The 22044-nt window shown below is 31.6% G+C and overlaps 1 protein-coding gene across 3 annotated transcripts in view; it reads right to left on the bottom strand.

Annotated features, from left to right (window-relative positions):
- Positions 1-22044, bottom strand: part of SATB1 (SATB homeobox 1) — a 129418-nt gene that overhangs the window by 101693 nt on the left and 5681 nt on the right. For all 3 annotated transcript variants that reach the window (XM_053714218.1, XM_053714219.1, XM_053714217.1), the window contains exons 3-6: positions 19934-20110; positions 19278-19404; positions 18345-18468; positions 7575-7686 (exon numbers count right to left, since the gene is read on the bottom strand). In XM_053714218.1, the coding sequence (XP_053570193.1) occupies positions 7575-7686; positions 18345-18468; positions 19278-19404; positions 19934-20110 (540 nt within the window). The remainder of the gene's footprint in view (positions 1-7574; positions 7687-18344; positions 18469-19277; positions 19405-19933; positions 20111-22044) is intronic.

Raw genomic sequence — 22044 nt, forward strand, 5'->3', positions numbered from 1 at the left:
TCATGTTAGAGTAAAAAATAAAATGTAAAAAAGGTAGCTTTCATGACATATTTCTTGTAAAGATTAGAAGTTCTGCAGAGTCACATTAGAGGCACTTGTTAATTATAGCACAATTACCACCCCAGCCGCACTGATGACATGTGACATTAGACATGATAAACATATTATGTTGGATTATATTGGCCACAGAATTTGACTTAATTTTGGCATCTGGCACATTAGCAGAAATAATTTTCTTAAATGGCTGTAGGGTCATTGCATTAATACAGCAGTGACCTTGTTTCTGAAAAGTTCAAATAACTGATGAGCCAGTTTGAAAATAGATTTGGCATCAAGCACGATCTTGGATTAATTCTGCTTTGGGAAAGTTTTAAAGGTGAAGTTAATGTAATTTTATATATATATATATATATATATATATATATATATATATATATATATATATATATATATATATATATATATATATATATATATATATACATATATATATACATACATACACACACATACATACACACACACAAATACTACTTTTTTGTAAATACATAATTATATTCGTCATAAATATAAATGTTCTTTGCACTTTGATGAGTAGGTTGACAACAGCCCATTCACTCTGTGCTCATAACGCATGTCTCACATGTCAAGGGATTACTATGAAAAGACAAATGAGTTTAATGATGCATAATGACAAGAAGCTCTCAAGTGCAGCAAAATCTCAAACACATAAGATCCCAAAACTCGTTCCAATGTTTTAATCATCACATAGCTCTGCTCAGAAGCATGAAAGAATGCACTTTTACTTGAATGGGCTTTAAGTATTAATAATGGCTGTAGTAGTTTAGTGAACTTAAATCAGCAGGTCCATATTAAAAGGGACGTTTCCACAATACAGAACAAGGCTGCTACATCCATCACACAGCCAAATTCCCCAAGCATTTTCATACTACTTGTAGTGAGAAAAACGTGTTTCCCGTCAAATGGTAGTAGATACTAATTAGAATTAAACATGTTTGGCTTCTTTCCTCAGCTAAACTCACAAGAAAACTAGTGTTGTTTACAAGTAATCCAATAGATAAAAACACTTGCAACAACATGAAAAAATGCTAATACCTATACAAATGAATGTCCTATTGTTAACCTTGTGTGTGTGTTTAAGACTTGGCTTATTCTTCTTCCTTATAACTGCTGATGATGAGTTTGGCTTGTTCACACAGGCATCTTGTTATTTGCCACTGGGTAATTAGGAAAGATCTTTCACATTTATACTGATAAAGACTTTAGTGCTTGGAACTATACACATATATGTTTTTAAAATATAAACAGACCAACTTTAATAAATGGATTAATGTCCCTCTAGATACCAAAAACTTTTATAACCTGACAATCAATTATCATCTGAGTGATGTTTATAGAGTACAGAATAGGGGAGCATTGGGCTTCAAAGAAAATCATTTATTCGCTTTCAAATTTTGTCTTAAATTATTAAAATGTAATTTAAGTGGACATTAAACACTTAATAAGATTATAATATCAAATGTTTAAAAGCTTGCAGTAAAAAAAGAAACTTGCAATATGTACGGTTACTATTTATTTTCTCGCCCTTATATGAAAATGTAACTCTCAAGATTGTGGATTTTCCAGTTTCCAGCAAGAATCGGAAAAGCAGACTTCACAAGCCTAACACATTGCTAATATATTCTAGTAATTTATATATAACTGCTACTTTGCTATTGCACGCTCCGGCAGCCCTGACCTTTTTTTTTTGTGACGTTTTCGCCATTGTCCAATTAAAATCATGGCATTTTTGCATGTTTCAAAGTAACATGTCAAAATGCCATGATTTTGATTGAACAACGGCAAAAACGTCTAAAAAAAAAAGACTAAGGTCTTAATGTCAGCGCTGCTCAAGCGTGCAATAGTAAAGTAGCGGCTATATATACACATTACTAAAGTAAGTTTTAAATTTGTGTGTTTTCCTATTTTCAGGTCTTAAATTTACCATCACTTTAAAGGGATATAAAACAGTCTGCTTCATAGTTGTAATGTTTCTTGACCATGCTCAGTTGAGTCACAATGTAACTTAAAGTGACAGTCAAGTCAAAATTAAACTTTCATAATTCAGATAGGCCACAATTTTCCAATTTACTATTATCATCAAATTTGCTTTGTTCACTTAGTATTCTTTGTTGAAGGCTAAGCCTAGGCAGTTTAAAACCGATTTCTAAGACATTGAAAGCCACCTCTTATCTCAGTGCATTTTGACAGTTTTTCTCTTAGACAGCGCTAGTTCATGTGTGCCATATAGATAAAATTGTGCTCATTCCCTTTAGTTATTTATGAGTCAGCACTGATTGGCTAAAATACAAGTCTATCAAAAGAACTTAGATAAGGGGGTAGTCTGCAAAGTGTTAGATACAAGGTAATCACAGAGATAGAAAGTATATTAATATAGCCGTGTTGGTTATGCAAAACTGGGGAATAGGTAATAAAGGCATATTTTTTTTACTAAAGTAGCATATCCCTTTAAACAATATAATAAAAAATATATCTGCATATTATTCTCACGCTGATTTTTCTTTTTAATACACGATTATTTCTAGCATTTATTTAGTTCTGTATGTCCCTTTAAGCATATGCCCTATAAAGATTCTTCTAATTCCTTTAAAATTGTCTTAGAAATAAACAGCTTTGCCCTTCAGCCAATCACAACTTGTTTCTTTTCCTAACTCTTTATATAAAAAAAATTGAAATGAACTATTCATACGGTGTGTGTGTGTGTACTTTTTGTATACAACAGCAAACAAGACACAACTGAAGGTACCCATGGTCTTCAATGCTACAGCACCATACAAACAAATAGCTGAGACTACAACTCACACAATCCTTTGCTGCAAAAGCTACTGAGCATGTATTAGAGGCACATGATACCCAAATGTTGAAGCACTTGAAATTGATGCAGCATAGCTGTAAAAAGTGGACTATGAAATATCAGCTGAACATCTCTATATAAAAAAGAAGATACCTCAAAATTTCCTAAGAAAGATACTTTAAAGCAGCCAATCAGGATGCTAGTCACAGGACTTGCAAGGGAGTGTGCACCCGGCATCTGCAGACACAACCATGTTATTTTCCTATTCAGTTTAACAAAGTTTACTATGAAATCTCAGAATATGTCAGTGAAATATCATGAGATCACAGGAAACTAATACATGATTGGCTCCCCCCCCAAAACTTGCAGCTGGACAGCAGCTGAAGTATAACTGTTCACATAGCACTTACTCTGGTGAGTAAAACAAATTGCTTCAACAAAATAGAACATTCTATTTTTCCACTAGCATGTTCCTTTAACTAGCAAATACTATATTGTAAATACAACATCATTCCGAACAATAGTCCTCACAATTCTATCTTCTATTCATTACATTCTGTGTGTCATATGACTTCTAACAGGCATCAGCTTGACTCACCTCAGTATCCTGTCTAAAAATCTCAGGTTTCTGGGTTGTAGTAACTGGTTTTCAAAGTAAAACAGGACTATAAGACCCACAAAACAATACAGACAATGAAGCTGTAAATTGGTCACTATGCTAAGGGCAGAAGATCTCCAATCACAAAACGTTTGCCACCATCTTCCAGCAGGAGATCTTATGCATAAAAAATGTCAATGCTCATGAGATTGACACCACAACTGATTTGACTTCCATGTATTGGGAAATCCATTGCAAGAGGATTATTAGCAAACATTTTTTTTAATTATGAGATAGTAATGTTTGGAAATCATGGCTAAGAGCCAGGAGCTATTAATATCATAACTATTATTCCATGATTAAGAACTGTCATAATAGAATGCAGGGAAAAAATCATATGGTCTTTCAAAAAATATACAACTTTTTTATTTGCAATTCAGCCTAACAGTATTTGTTCAGAATGTAATCCTAGCAAATACCACCAAAATGAAAGATTTGTTTTATATATAAATAATGACTCTAATGAATACAAAGATTAAATATCTGTTTGGGTATGTGGAGATTGTTCTTGCTTCACATACTAAAAAGAATGACAGAAACTCTTATTTGCCAAAAACCTTTGGACATTCACATTCAACAGAGTTCCCAAAACCAAGAGCACTATAATTTACATGCCATTTTAAGAAGCATCTGCTAAGTTCACAGACAATATATAATTCTTCACACATGCAGTGACTAAGAAATTTATCTAACAAAATACATATTTGCAAAAACATGCATTCTCCTTGAACAAAAAAGCACCAGCACACTTATGTGATCATGATTTTTTATTTGTTAACCAAGGTTAGAAACTCTGCATATTCTGAACTTTGATGTCTTTTAAAATACCTGGAAATTCTATGTGATATATACATATTGTGTATATACAGTATATACACACACACACATATAATTCTCTCTCTCTCTCTCTCTCTCTCTCTATATATATATCTATATCTATCTATATCTCTATATATCTATATCTATCTCCCTCATTTTACAATAATGCTTTTAGTAATCACGTGACCACTATTGAGGAAGTTTTTCCACAGGCTTCTTAGCTGAAAACAAAAGTTTTCCAAAAGAGTTTTTGCCACCTGCATTTACAGTACAGCACTGTAATACTGTTAGTAGTTTGCCACTTGTTTGTTTTCTTAAAGGCCAGTACAGTATATGTACTGTATATATAATGTATTAAAATAATTTTCCATGCTGGCCTTTTTGATATTGAAACTAATAGGATGTGTATGCCTGTGTGCATTTTAAAAGTAATAAACTCTTAAAAATGTCCTTTTTATATGCAGCAAAGTAAAAGATGACTGCTCACTGTCTGACAAACAGATCTCCCCACTGCCTTATTGATGGATAGTGACATGCCTCACAAGCCTAAAACTATTTTTATATTGCCGTTTTTACATTTACAGCATTCATTTCAGGGCTTTAAATAATATATAGTATTTTGAGAGGGGCCTGGAACCGACTCAATTTCCTATAGACTTATATAACTGGGTTCATTTTACGTTTTTTGTTTTGTTTTTTTTAACGTTTATTTCTTCAGGAACAGAACTCTGACATAAAGTACCTGATGGCTATCTGTATATAAATGTGTGTGTGTTTGTGTATGCATGCATGTGTTTGTGTGTGCATGTTAATGTGTATGTGCATGTGTGTGTACCAATAGCAATAGCATATTGGAGGAGGATCTATAACCTTCCTAAAAGGCACAGAGTAAATATCTTGAGATGGTATGTAGTAAAACAACTTAGTAATATACTCTTTTATTTATGTTTTCACTTTTTTTGTGGAAATGCACACTGGAAACATCTACAGACTGCCCCTGCTACATATCTTTCCCTAACTGGCTTTAACAGATAAGAATGGCAAAACAATATACAGTACTTTATACTAACACAATGACCATAGCTAGCCTTGTTGTCCACAGACTAAACCACAGATTGGCTCTTCCAAATAAGGTGATTAGGGGGGGGGGGAGATTGGCTACTGAAAAACAACTGCAGCAACAGAAGTTATTTTTTTTTTAAATGTTAGACTTTTATAGCAACACAACAGAAATGTCTTAAATAATTACAAAGCTGTTTACGGTCCGTTTAACAAAATAGATGATTATCTCTACTTTCCCTTTTAAAAGAGACAGAAGGGGCCCTCTCACTAATTTCTCGCTTTTTCCCACGATTAGTAGTTTTAACCTTTTATTTTACAGGGGACATTAAAAGGGACAGTACAATCAAAATGAAATTGATTGGACAGCATAACATTTAAAACTTTTAGATTTACTTCTATTATCAATTTTGATTAGTTCCCTTGGTATCTTTTGTTAAAGAGTAACCCTAGGTGAGCTAAGGAGCGTGCACATTTCTTAAGCCATCAAGCAGCAGTGTTTGCAACATTTTTATAGCAGTGTTATAGATAGTTACAAATACTACTGCCATAAACTTTTATAGGCACGTGAACTCCTAAAATCCCTATCAGTCTACCTAGATTAAATTTTCAAAAAAATCAAGAGAACAAAGAACATTATAAAATATAAATAAGATGTTTAAAATGGCATGCTCTATCTGAATCATGAAAGCTTAAAGGGACAGTCTACACCATAATTTTTATTGTTTTAAAAGATAGATAATCCCTTTATTACCCATTTCACAGTTTTGCATAACCAACACAGTTATATTAATATACTTTTAACCTCTGTGATTATCTTGTATCTAAGCCTCTGCAAACTGCCCCTTTTTCAGTTCTTTTGACAGACTTGCAGTCTAGCCAATCCGTGCCAGCTCCCAGATTACTTCAAGTGCACGAGCACAGTGTTATCTATATGAAATATGTGAACTAACACCCTCTAGTGGTGAAAAACTGTTAAAATGCAATCTGAAAGAGGTGGGCTTCAAGGTCTAAGAAATTAGCATATGAACCTCCTAGGTTAAGCTTTCAACTAAGAATACCAAGAGAACAAAGCAAAATTGGTCATAAAAGTAAATTGGAAAATTGTTTAAAATTACATGCTCTATCTGAATCATGAAAGTTTATTTTGGCCTAGACTGTCCCTTTAATTTTGACTGCCCCTTTAAGATCTAAGCAAGTATATTTTAAGCCAATTACTCATATTGTACCTTTAATAAAGCTATATCTGGCTAAGAAAATTCCTTTTTTTGTATTTATTTACAATCAGATGTTCACATTCCATATCAATTTTTTTGTGTGTATAAACTTAAAAACATTTTTATTATTTATTTAGCAATACATACATTTTTCAAAGTGAAGTACCCCATTTATATTTTATACACAACATGTATTTTTTTTAGTCATCAAGGTATAAAATTCCTTCAACATTTTTCAATATTTTAACCAAAAAGGGAGAACTTTCTTCCTCGCAACATGACTGTTTACATATCAGACACTGAATAGTACACAACAAAAATCTTTAACAGGCCATTATAGTGATAGAATTAAATGCTCTAATTTGTTACAGCATGTCGATGTCATTGTATCACTAGTGACATTGCAAAACTATGGGTCTATAACCCACACAAAGTCATTTTATCACTATAATGGCATTTTAAATATATCATTCTCCTACTGGACATATAAAACTAACCTAGTGGCCTATCTATCAAGCTCCAAATGGAGCTTGATGCTCCGCGTTTCTTGCGAGCCTTCAGACTCGCCAGAAACAGCAGCTATGAAGCAGCGGTCACAAAGACCGCTGCTCCATAACCTGTCCGCCTGCTCTGAGCAGGCGGACAGACATCGCCGGAATTCAACCCGATCGAGTAAGATCGGGTTGATTGACACCCCCTGCTGGCGGCTGATTGGCCGCGAGTCTGCAGGGGGCGGCGTTGCACCAGCAGCTCTTGTGAGCTGCTGGTGCAATGCTGAATACGTAGAGCGTATTGCTCTCCGTATTCAGCGAAGTCTGGCGGACCTGATCCGCACTGTCAGGTCAGGTCCGCCAGACTTTGGTAAATAGGGGCCCTAGCCTCTTACACAACTTGACACTAATAAGTGGATGAGAAGCAAATATTTCTGTAATTATTTTGTGCTTACCCATCATATCTTTTGCCTTCTTGAAATGTTTATACCACCTTCCAAATTCTTGACATTTTGCTGCTGAGACATTTGCATAGTAAGTGCTGTTCACAATGGAAGAAATCATACTCTATACAAAAAAAGAAAATATGTTCAAAATAATCTGTCAGAACATAGAGTGAGCTGTAATATATCTTATAAGTTTTTAACAGAAAATATTTTAAGAAGATAAAAACACAGTTTCTGACAATATCAAAAGCAATTTAGAACTCAGAAAGACTTGCATATAGATCTCACCTACAGCGCTGTAATTCTAAATATTGTCATACTCCTTTGCATAAATATGGAATCTGCTCAATTATCCCAAACAATTTTTCAAGAACAACTACACTAGATGTGTGTGGTGTTATTAATAGTTGAATTTTGCATCATTTCAAGTGACATTTGCTTTATTTGTCAGTACCTTGTAATATGTTATTTTCATGTAAAAAATGCAAATAAATAAGAAAAGGTTCTATTACAATCCTTTAGAAAACCTTATCTAAATATTTTTCTTTAGCAAATCACATAAAGTTTATGGGGATTTTTGTAGATAATTTGATAATTTTTTTCTAAAGGAATGTGATTGGTCCCAATGTCTTCTCCAGTGGACTGTTGATAAATGTGACACGACAAAGTAAGCCTTTTTAAAAAGGATCACAACATTTGTGTTGAAACAGAAATCATGTATACTAAAAAAAATGAATAGGCAAGAATTAACAATTTAAAAAAAGGTTATTTGTAATTAGCAAAGCAGAGAACTTTAAATATTGTTGATTAAAAGTCATCAGAAAGCATTGGTCTCCTTTTCTATTAAGCTTAAAAGGTATGAAAACTGCTCTCATTAAGCTCAGTAATAATAACAAAACCTTTTCATCATAGATCAAAATTTCTGAAGTAATAACTCGAGGGGCTCTGATAGACAACAACCATTTTAAACTGTGCAGTTCAGATCTTTGTAAATACTTGGACAGTACATTTGAAGAGTAGAACTAAAATCAGCAATACACTATGCAAGGCATGCAAATATGTGCTCAAATTCTGAGCAAACATGTATAAGCTATCTTAATTACTTCATATGTTAAATACTTATACAAAAGCTCTACATTTGTGAGGTATTTTTTTTTTAAATGTAGTAAGGTTGTCAATGACAACTGCTTCAATGTTATGGATAAAATTACCCAAGAGGTGGGTTTTTTTCCCCTTTTTTTTTTTTTTTTTTTTTTTAAAGTATAACACAATTTTATAGCATAGTTTATTGCCTAATTTTTTTGAGAATTTTTAGTTAGAAAATCAGGGCTTTCGTAGTGCCTTTCCAGCTAAAAAATGCACTTGTTTGACATTAGAAAAGCAATGTTAGACTATAATATATTATGTCTGCAGGTCAATCCTTAAAGGGACATGAAACCCACATTTTTTCTTCCATGATTTAGAAAGAGAATGCAATTTTAAACATCTTTCTAATTTACTTCTATTATCTAATTTGTTTTATTCTTTGCTGAACAGCATATCTAGATATGCTCAGTAGCTGCTAATTGGTTGCTGCACATAGAAGCATCGTGTGATTGGCTCACCCATGTGCATTGCTTTTTCTTCAACTAAGGATATCTAAAAAATGAAGCAAAATAAATAATAGAAGTAAATTGTAATATTGTTTAAATTTGTATTCTCTATCTGAATCATGAAAGAAAGATTTTGGGTTTAGTGGCCCTTTAACAACACATTAAAAAAAGACCTGCAAGACAAAGAGTTCTAGGTAGTTTTACTATTTTATTGTCTAACGCCAGACAAGGTTTTATGAGACATCACTGTGATGCAGTTTTCACTTCAGCTTTGTTTTTTTTCCGAGCCTTCTGATAGGTTTAGCTATAGGACCCACAGGTAATATCAAAGTAAAATTTGAAACTGATTTTACAAAGTGTAGTAGTTTTTGTATTAGGCAAAAATGTGTAAGACCAGACGTTAAACAAGATTTGCACAATAAAAAATATTTACTCATGCTAACATTTAAAGAGCGATTTTCTGTTATTAAGGTTTTAGGAGAGAATTTGAAGCTTTATTTTTATTTTTTGCATGAACATAACCAGAAGGTATTCAAGAGCAAATATTTAAAACAAAACAAAATAACTCATAGCAGTGTGTGTTAAAAACAAATGAGGGGGTTTACAAAGGATAAGCTCTGGGAAATGGAGGAAGGTTGGTTGTTACAATATTGTGTCCTTGGAATTGTAAAAAAGAGGGTTGATCAAAATGTATAAAATAGAAGTTGTGTTTTTTTTTTAAAGTAGGAAATAAATCAATATTATAGAAATGTGGAGGCAAACTCTGTAGGCCTAAAAGAAATGTTGTGCATCACTCTGCACTGACCATCAGCACTAAAATGTTTTAAGAAGTTTTTTTGAAAGCAAATAAGATAAAGAAAAGTAAGATTGGATTTACACTCATAAGAGTAAAGTACTTCCAAAAACTTAAAATGAGCAAATTAGTGAATATTTTCTATAATATATTTTTAAAATTACTGTTTAGCAATAGGTACCAACATTTTACTGGAAATAACTTGTACAAAGCTAAAATAACCTGATGAAGAGATATCACTTAATAAATTAAAGGGACAGTACACTGTAAAATTGTTTGTATATTAATGTATTTTCAATGACTTTCAGGTAAAATCATCTCATTATGTTATCATTTTGTGTACACGCACTTGATTCCTTATCTTATATTTCTCTTGTAAACAAAAGCTCAATATTTATAGAAAACAATGGAAAATTATCATTTTATTACTTAAAAGTTCACCCAAAAATGTTCTCCCATTTAATTTGTTCCCAATGATCCATTTTACCTGCCAGAGTATATTACATTGTTTACAAGTAGCTCCTTTACCCCTATTTTGGCCTTTGAAATAGCTGATTTAGCTTGTGGTTTCCCAACCTATACTGAAAGTTTTGATACTGGAGTCTCCGCTATTGAATAGCCTAAGTAAACACAGCCAGCAGAAGAAATTAAACTCAAGGTGGGGGGGCAGGATAGTTAAGCAATAAAATGATAATTTTCCTTAGTCCTCTCTATGTATTGAGCTTTAGTTTTACAGTCAAATATAAGATAAGGAAGCAAGTGTGTGTACACAAAGTGATAACATAATGAGATATGATTTTACCTGAAGCTCAACCCATTGTAATAGGCTGTGGTTTAAAAGCACAAAACCAGCTACTTCATTTACACAAATAAACCTGAAAATGCAATTTCTCATACATTTTATATTCTGCAGCTGGTTTAGCAAGTCATTGACAAGTCATTGACAATACATTAATATAAAAACAATTTTACAGTGTACTGTCCCTTTAACTATCCTGCACCCCAATGGGAGTGTAATTTCTTCTGCTGACTGTATTTACTTAGGCTTATCAATAACTTAGACTCCAGTATAGAAACTTTCAGTATAGGTGGGGATATATGTATTTAACAAATCAGCTATTTTCAAAAGCCGAAATAAGTGTAAGGAGCTACTTGTAAACTATTTAATACACTATTTAGGAACAATTAAAAGGGTAGACATTTTTTGGGTGAATTATCCCTTTTAAATTAAAATAAAACAAGTAAACTGTATGGTACAAAATAATATTTGACAGTGACTATAATGAGAAAAAACAAATTCAAAACCTACTTGAATAAAAACGAGTCTTAACAATGAGAAAACCATGTATCTAAAATGACACAAAACTAAACCCTGTGTTGTGTAAGTATATGAACATACGTTGTATCATACAGTAATATGTCAGAAACTTTACTAATTGAATAAGTAGTAATATATTTGTAGTATCAAATTCCATATCTAGTCTCTTTATACTCAAATCTGATGAAAGGAAAATATATACTTGGCATGAAAAAGAGAATAGCAGTTATGTTTCGGTATAAAATACTATTTCTATCATCAGTAATCAACTAATTTAACAAAACCTATACTAAACTAGTTATAGATGAACCTATCATTTCAATAAGATTAGTTCAGAATGACTATAGTTGGCAGGTGTTTATTAAAGAAATTTTTATTTCAATTAGCCTTAACAATTAAAACTTATTGGGTTATTTTGATAGCACAGTAAGAGGAGAAAAATACATATTTACAAATCTGGTTTACTGGTGTTTAAATATTTCAAGCTCTATAAAGTAGAAAGGGCAACGGCTGAAACAACTTATTTACACAATTATCTAAATACGATTAAACAGCTGATGGACAAATATTAAACTCGAAAATGTATAGTCATTTCAGCTTAATGTAATCCTCTTTCTGTAAACACCCAAGATGATTTTTCCCAACCAGAACAGTCCTGACATCTCATAAGCCTAAGGGTGAATAGCAAGAGATTGTTTTTGATAGTTATAAATATTCAAGAGACATGCAGACCATCTGCTTTCATAATACAGGTAAAGTAAAGCTGAAATGGAGAATACTTTGCAAAATGGTTCTTAACGTCTTCTTATCTTCTAAAAATTTAAAGACAGATGTCAACATTGTTTAAGCAGAGTAATCTGGACAATGCATAATGTAATATTTCTTCTGCTTCTCTGGCATATATACTATACCCATCTGTGTGGTTATGGATTTTTAGAACATATACAAGATAATTTCAACTGATAAATCATAAAAGAAAGACGGTTTAACAACACATGTGTTGCTGCAGAGAAAGATCTTAAAATACTATACAACTCTCTATAGATTTTCACCTACATATAAAAGTGTGTGCATGCAAAAACATTTTATGTTAAAATTGTGCATCAGAACATTGTTATCAGAAGTTATGCCAAAAAAGTAGTAATGTCTCCTACAAAATAAGGCATTGTAAAATACTTTTTCCTGTTACAGAATCTGTTTTTTTTTTTAATTCTTGGTTTCAAATTTGTCAACAAAACTGGAGAATCTGTCAAATTTATGGGAAATAACATTGCTGCGAGTCTCATATAGAAATGCATTCACATGGATGCTTGAGTCAAACTCAGCAGAGCTTAAATGTTGCCTGTTTGTTCACTTCGTTGATGAGAAAAAATTCCAAGGGCTGCAGAACTTTTATTTTTTTGGAATCTTGCTGTACTGAAGCCACCTTGCAATATACAACACAGTGCTTGAAATCCTTAATTTTAACGTGTCAGTGTATAAAATTAATGTGTGTGTATATATTATATATATATATTTATTATATGTACACAAATATACACACACAATAGGAAATATTTTTTAAATTATATTATGATTATTTTTTTTTTTATTAAAATGATTGTCAAACTCAAAATGTACTAAGACAAGTCTTATGGAAAAGAATTTGCTACAAATTTAGTGTGAACCATTTTGAGAACTCAGATTTCCTCAGTTGCCATTGTGGCATCCACAGGAATTTGGGGTACTATATATCGTTTATTAGCTACAACATTTAAAAAACAAAATAATTTTTAACTTTTTATGCTTGAACTGTACATGTATGAATAAATAAAGTTATTTTTGATCATCAAAAACCTTAAAGAACAGTAAACTATAAAGATGTTAAAATTTTGCTTTAAATGGTTCAGATTAGGGTTGCACCAATACCATTTTTTTATGACTGAATACAAGTACCGATACTTGTTTTCAAATACTCGCCGATACCAATTACCGATACTTTTTTTTATGTCATGTGACAGTTTACCAAACACAATACAGACTAATTATTTAAGATTCCTTCTTTTTAATGATAAAGGACTGTAATTCAAAAGACATTGTGAAATAATAAAAAAGTTCACAGAACATGTTTATAAATAAAAAATATTACAATAAAATATTAAATTTAAAAGGGTGATACAATTGGGTTGTAGGGCTATTATATAACATCAATCTGACATTTGTATGGAGGTTCGACTCTAAGTTGAACAGTCTTTCACTTTCCACACTACTGCATGGGGCAGAAAGATATTTTTGGGCCATTTTAGCCAGAGCTGGAAATCTGTTTATTAACTGTCCAGTACTTCAGGGGTTTGTCTGAACGAGGTACAGTGATCTCTCCTACAATAATACAAATAGCAGCAATTTGTATTGGCAGAACAGTAGTAAACAATTTTTAGTTTAGTCTCTACTCCAGTTTAAAATGAAATGGGAACCTGCAGCTGAAAAAATGCCACAAGGTAGCATATGGGTAGGAAGTGGAGGTATCTTTTTAAGTATCGGTGCATTTGCATGAGTACAAGTACTTGGTATCGGTACCGATACTAGTATCGGTTTCGGTGCATCCCTAGTTTAGATAGTGTAATATTGTTTTCCATATTCAATTAAAAGGTAAAAAATGCAGCATAAGTCTACAGCTTTAGAAAAATAAGAATCGTTCTGAACTTCATACCTAGCATATAGGGATTTCTAAAAGCATAAATAATTGTAAGTTCCCACAGGAACAGGGCCCTCAATTCCCCCTGTATTTGTTTGTTAAACTTTGTCTGGTGTCTTTTATATTGTATTGTACTTTTATTTTTGTACCCATGGACAGCGCTGCGGAATCTGTTGGCGCTTTATAAATAAAGAATAATAATAATAACTACCACCATTATATGGTACCATTATACTGGCAATGAGTAAACTGTAAATGTATTGAAGCTATGTTATATGTTGTAAAAATAAAATAAGCTTAACAAATACAAGAGACTAAATAAAAGAGACTATTTAAGTCACAAATATTATCCGTCCAGAAAAAAATATAGATTTAAATCTCTATAACAAATTTATCACAAAACATGGCCTTTTAATAAATATAGGTTTGACCATGGATTAAATCAAGGAACTACTCATATTAGTATACTGTTAGAGCACCTAAACAATGGGTGCTGTGTAATATGCTGGCAATTTTTTAAATAAAAGATAATAATGATAATAGAAATAAATGATAGTTTAATGCAAAAAGCTAGTTTGCAAAAGATTCAGATTTTTTTTAATAGCTTCAATAGAGAAAATGGTAACTTGTTTTCAGCCAAAATATGTTGGATTGCAATAATTAGAAAAGTAATTTTATTAAATCACTACTAAGCAAATAAAAAATTTCTTAGGATTACCTGTAACCTCCTCTCAAATTTAGGAAACATAAAGGGTGTTGCGAGGATGAAGACCTGATTATCCTTAATTTAGACTATATTAATTTAATAGTAATATGACCATTAGGGATTTAAGCTAGGTTATCCAGCTATATATAAAAAAACACCAAAAACAAATAAATAAAATAAACCTGTAAACATTTTTATGTTTTCAAAATAGTGAGGTCTTTAAATCTCACATAATGTACTACTTGTAATTTAATAGACATTTAGCCACTGTAAGTCGCGTGTAACAAAAAAGGATAATACATATGAGAGAACTATGCAATGTTCAATTAGCAGAACGGGCATAATGTGTTTTATATGGAAAATAATAATATGAAAAAATGCATTAGGTAAACAGGTTATTTTCTGAAGTATTTCAATTAACAAAAGAATGGAAAGTTTGCTCTGAACTTAGTTGCTTGGGCCATAATCTGGAGAGCTGTTGGTATACTGTTTTATAGCATGCACTGTAATTTTCCTTCCATTAAAGCTTTCCAGTTAAAAGAAATGCGATACTAATGTATTGTGTAGTGAATGTATAGATCGCTATATGAATAGCAAGACACAATGGGATATTTAGCACAAATGCAACACTGCATTTAAAAAGGTGCTTAGAAATGTAGTGATAAACAGATGGGTCTTCAGCACTTATCTGCAATGAAATTCAAGTATTTGATGCAGGTTAGAAGCTGAAGGACACACACACACTTTACATATATACATACATACACACACACTCATACATTATATATATATATATATATATATATATATATATATATATATATATATATATATATATATATATATATATATGCATACATACACACACACACACACACATACATACATACACACATACATACACATTTTACAACAAATTGTTAAATCTACTATTGTGAACTACTCTCTGTAGTAATTTATAAAACATTTTTGTCTTTAACATATATCACTTGATAGGAGAAACACAATAGATTACAATTTTTTTGCCTAAGCTTTGCTTGGTAATGGTGAATTAGAGTAAGATAAACAATTACATACTAACAACTCAAAACTTTGTGTGATGCACAGGACAGGAAAACATTTATCTAAAGAGGGACTTAGTCTAAATTTACTAAAGGTTTATTTTCTTATATAAGAAATGGTTGATTTAATCCAGTTGTTTAATGTATTTTAAATGATGCATTGCTTATTTACAATAATAAAAAACATTTGCTGGCTTAATTTGTGCACCATAATAAGCATGTAGTGCTTATTGTATTAAATTCTAGTATACGTTTGGCCATGACAATCCTTTAGAAAGCAATTTGTTCAAGGCTGACTGGAGTGTTTGCAAAGAGAGATTACTTTTCCATGTCCACTCATATCCTGTTTGTAGAGTCATTCAATCTATTCTGTTTTTATTATCATTTTATTTGTAAAGTGCCGCCAAATTCTGTAGCGCTAATTATAATATCTCATGTTTCTTTAAGGAAACATATATATATATATATATATATATATATATATATTAATATTACATATTAAATTAGACTAAAACTATACTATTTTATTAGCGCACTTTTTTATTTTATATTTGTTGTTTAGTTCATCAAATCAAAACACATATACAGGCCTATGAAGTGTCCATAAATAACAGGAGAAAAAGAAAAAACATGATACATTAATATATATCCCGGAAAAAAGGATATGTCCATGGCAGTCCCCCCCCCCCCCGCCAAAAACAGAGCAGGATAAATTAATATCATTACATTAATTTGTAACAGATCTCAATAAATATAGGCCATTTATAATTAACAGTCATTAAATATACCGCCTCTAAAATTAACAGTATCTTTGCATGTCATGACCTTATTTAAAGAAAATCAACAAGGAAAATATACATAAAGCCAACTATTATCAAGTAGTCAAAATTAGCTCAAGGCTTATAAATTATATCAGGGTGCGTGAGAGTGGGGGGAGGGAAAAATATATATATATTTTTTGCAGAATAAAAATAACCAGTGGAGCAAAAAACTATACTATTTTTATTAAAACTTTGCTAAAACCAAGATATATATTTTACTAATTCTCAATTTGCATTAAGCATGGGCAAACCATTTGCAAATAAAATGATAAAAAAAATGTACATAAGAACAGAATAAAATACTTTCTTTAATCAGTTGCCTTTGCATTTATAACTGAAAGCCAAAGAAACAACACTATATACAACATTAAAAATCCAATTCAGCATTTTAAATAAATGATTTTCTTTCACTGCCTACTCTGTAATAGCAATAACTGTGATTTTACCTGCATATAAGCAGTCCATGCATTGTATTTCTAGTTCCTAGAACATTTGTTGTCTTTTTATCATTTCATTTTATTGCTGTTGGTATTATTTAGGAAATGGAACTAATCCTATCTGTAGACTCCATGAGCAGCTACAGCAAACGCCCACCAGTTTGTGCAGTAGATACAAACGTGGCAGCTCTGCAAATGCGCAACTGTAATGGTTTGCGCCTAGTGAATAGAACTTTGATTATTTCCAGTCCAACAATTATTGAACAGAAGCCATGGAATTGAAGACAAAAAGCCATACAAAATAGTAATAGGATAACAAAATTAAAAATCACTCTTTCAAAACATCTTTAGCACTAAACAAGCGTATGAGAGCTATTCAAATTTGGTTGCTAATTGGACAGTAAGCATTTAAGAGACATGATAAATTATTTTAATTTAAAAAAAACACACAAGGCATAACAATATCATGAGGTATACATAAAAAGGCTTGGTTCTGTCTTGAAACCCAAATAAAATCTAAACATAAATGTATACCTCTGCACAGGCAGCACAAATTTGCAATATAATTAGTTTTATCCAATTCCTTAGAGAATTCACTCACTTTTTTAAAACTATTTTGTAAAGGAAACTACATTTACCAAGAGTAGTACTATGAGGGTTGTTTGAGTTAACAAAACATAATGATTTGTTAAGTGCTGCAAATTTCTAACAACCTTTGGAATGTATGACAAATTCAGATAAAAAATAAATAAATAAGCAAAAAATGGTCAAACATTATAATAACTGGAGTAATAGAAAGGGATATCACCAGAAAGTAATGATATTAATGAAAATAAATCTAGTCTAATATATTAGTGTTACATTAAAAAAAACACCTAACACACAGAAAAGATAACACCATTAGTGCTTTTTTTTTTTTTTTTTTAACGTCTTTAAACCTCCTTCCAGATATTCAAGATCAGTATTTAAAGACCAGATTTCAATGGTTTAATTTTATTACTAGAATATTTTAATTAGATTATATGACAGGATTCTAATTGTGTTGCTTGTAATTATTCTGACTCCCATGGGGAATCTTTTTCTCACCTTTTAACGCATGCATAATTCATAGCTTGGGTGTAGGCTTTTGTAGTAACATGGGCTCCAGAAATGCATTTTACAGCATTTAAATAAATTTAACTGCGTTGTACAATAGCAATTGCTTTGCAGGACTAATGAAGGATCGTTAATAAAATCCTGCTTGAAATTAGATTAGTTTTTTATATGTTATAATATACTGTAAAAGCAAGTAGACATGTACAACATTGTTATTATGATGATAACTGCAAGTTTTGGGTTGCTATCTTTGCACTATATTTACATTTCAATGCTCAATACCTGTGAAAGGGGGCATTCCTTAGCCAATGAACTCTGGTTCATATCCTTCAGCAAGTCCTTTAAAGCGTTTCTTACAGTTATGTGGGACCACTGCTCAGGTGGCAAGTCTTCGAGTTTAGGGCAACTATCAGAGACAGATTAAAGAAGGGATTATTACAAGATTGCATCCTACAGCACAACATTCCTTTAAGACAGACAGATTTCATTTTGCGCATCAAGCAGATGCATCTGGAGATTGCTCTCGGTCTCCTGATTGTTCCGATTAGTTAATTACTTTATACAACACATCTGCTGTATTGATGCATGAATTATACATCAGCTGCATGTGGCGACTATTTTTTCATGTTACTTCTACCTTCTTGCTCTGATGCGCTTGGTAAAACAATTTAAGGTGCAATGCTTTCACACAACCGATCATGAGAGCCAGGCTTATGTTAACTTTTTTATTTTTTTAATCTGCTATGGGGAAAAAGTAGAAAAAAAAATATATATAAAGCTTACAAATCCAAATTACATTAAGAATGGTGAAGTCATTCTTCTACAGAATGTACCCAGATGGCATGGTACAGGATATGCAAAAATATTTTCCTGTTAAGTACATTTTATGTAAAATACCTATTTGTAATGCATGCATTCAATTAATTGGCTAAATGTAACTCATATATAGAAAAATTTAAATACAATGTCATCAAGGACAGGAAACATGAAAATGATTCTTCAATGACTTTCAACTTTGATCTCAAAATCCTAAAACAAAAATGAGAACAAGTGCTACATTTGCTTTAACCTCTTAACAGCCAGACAGGTCTGAAATGCACTGCAAATCAATCTCTTGAATCAAGAATTTAACAAAGTAATAAAGGTAGTGAAACCCATCTGACGAAGATAAGCAACCACGTAGTAAAGTTTTGTTTGCACTGCGCTCTGACTCACCTGTGTAGCTGTATTTTCAGTGTGACCACATGAAAGACGTCTTGAAGCATGTCTGCTACAGTAGCATCGGGAGCATCTGTCACACAGGAGAGAGGGACAGGATTCCATTTTCCAACTTGGATTAACCCTGCTCCAGAGAGAGGAGAAAAAAATTGGAACTGTAAAGTCATACAAAAAAAATCTGCACGTGACAAAATGTCCCCAATAACTTGTTTCTCAAAATTGGAGTAGTACAACACAATTTAATGAAAAACAACATGTTAATACTATTCACAAGGAAATCACACAAAAAATGACAAATACATAAAACAAGCTTTTACTTTTTTCCCCAAGACAATTTACCATGCAAAAATCAGATTAACTGTAATTAGAAATATACATATATGTCATACTAGATAAGAGAATAGAAAAAATAAACAACAAAAAAAAAACAGAAAAAAGAAAATTAATTAAAAAAAAAAAATCTAGATTTTATTTTCTTGATAAATAAAATTGGACTTAATGTTCCATCTATTAGGACATGCACAATTTTGTTTTCCTGGATCCTTATGCTAGTAATTCGGTAATTGAAAAAGTAGCATAGTTAAACTATTTTCTTACAAAATTCTTCAAAAGCGACAACAGAAACATTTTTCTTAGTATGTTTTCATATTTACCTTTGGCCTGGGCAGCTGCACTGTGAGAATATCCAAGAGACAGCAAAGCCATTTCAATCAACTGGTTAAAAAGCATGTCCTTCCTAACCAATACAAATTCTGCATGCTCCTCTTTGCAATCATACTCAATGAAATTTTCATAATGTTCCACTACACAGAAAACTGGAAGCATGTTTCCTATATATACATAAAGAAAAAAAATATCAGATATATAATATAAACATTTATGAACATTATACCTATATAAAAATACAAAAAAAGGGGGAAAAATGTTGTTTACAAAAAAATGCACACACACACACACACACATATATATATATATAAAAAACATACACATATACCTTTTTATGTACTAACAACACTCAACAGGAACTGCTTACTATTACGTTAAAAGTTCAATAATCAAAATACTGTTTTTAAATATAGCTAATAAATTATTCTTCCCATTCCATTAAACTGCTGAAAATAATACAAAACAATAAATAAATAAGAAGTTTGGTTTTCTAATTAATGCGTTCTTACTACTGGTATTGCAACATGAAAACTCAGCGGAACCAGCTAAAGACTAAGACAAAACCAGTAGCAAATACAACACATATATATACACCTATAATTCCAGAACACTTCTCATCAATTCACATGCTATGTTTAAATGACTTGTTTGTATTTTACTCTGATATGTGGACTTCTAGCAATATGTAATAAGAGCTATTTAATCCTTTCGGAAGCATAAAAATATAATTAAATCAAATGCTGAGTGCCGAGAAAATAAATAAATAAAAAGACAACTAAAGAACTAATGTACCTTCTGTAACATATCTAAAGTTTTCTTACCAGGTACAATGTTCATTCAAGTAAACATGCTCATCAAATACAAGAAGAATTACATTGTAGATTAAATGTGAGGGTTAAAACTAAGAACTCCATAGATGTTGATTCCAAGCAAACAGGACATCATCTTTAAAATGAGCCGGAAAACAGATATTACAGCGATACTCGTAGGAACTACTATTTGTCATACAAAGGTAGCGTTTCTATTGGAACTGCCCTCTGAACAATGACACCCCAAGTGTCATTCAAACAGCTGGAGAGAGTCACACAAGCACACTTCACTGTGTGCACACCATATTAATAGGGACATTACTAGTCTTGTGGATTTTAGCGCCAGGCTTTCACCATTGTTAACAACGTATCATATATTTAGAGAAGATATGGGATACAGTGAGTACAGGTAACAGAATAAATTCCATTTGTATTTACTTATTCAGAAAAAGGTGGAAGTTTGTGTAATGACAAAAATAGCAAATATTTTTTTAATTTAAATATGGAGGAAAGATTTCCCACTGGAAGCCTCTCATTTTAAACACATATAGCTTCTTAATTTTTAATAGATTAGGAAAAAAAAATTAAAACTTAAATTCTTAAATTAATTTCTACATCATAGCTATTAAATCTGTTTTTTAAAGTAGGGTTCTATTGCTTTAGCAGTCCCTTAGATATCAGGATATTTTTGGAGAAAAAAAAAACATATTACAAAATAACTATTAGACCCTTGCCAGATCTACTAATTCTTGCACACAGATTATTTTCTACCATAAATGATAGCACATATTTTATTAAGCATTTGTCATCAGATCATTTCACATCCATAAAATTCCTATGAGATGTTACACACATATATATATATATATATATATATATATATATATATATATATATATATATATACACATATACACACACATCCACATACATATACATACAGATATACACACATATGATGCAAATGGTATTATTAATCATATATTAAATAACTGTGTTGCATCAATATTGAGGCAATTACTATCTTACTCTGGCAGCTAACAAAAACAGCACTCCTCTGTTGCAGATCTGTCCTGAACTAATATATGGCCAGCCCACTCAGTGCAGCAACTTTATAACTGTTTTGCATTGGTCAATGCTCAGAGCTAAAAATATAAGATGATTCCAACCTGAAGGCACTATTAGAGACTTTGCTGAAGGTTTATGAGTCTATGTAAACAACACGTCTGCCATAAGGAGCAGCGAAGTCTGTAGAATCTTTGTCTGAAACTGTCCTGGCATTAAAGTTT

Source organism: Bombina bombina, chromosome 5 (genome assembly GCF_027579735.1).
Source record: "Bombina bombina isolate aBomBom1 chromosome 5, aBomBom1.pri, whole genome shotgun sequence".
Lineage (NCBI taxonomy): Eukaryota > Metazoa > Chordata > Amphibia > Anura > Bombinatoridae > Bombina > Bombina bombina.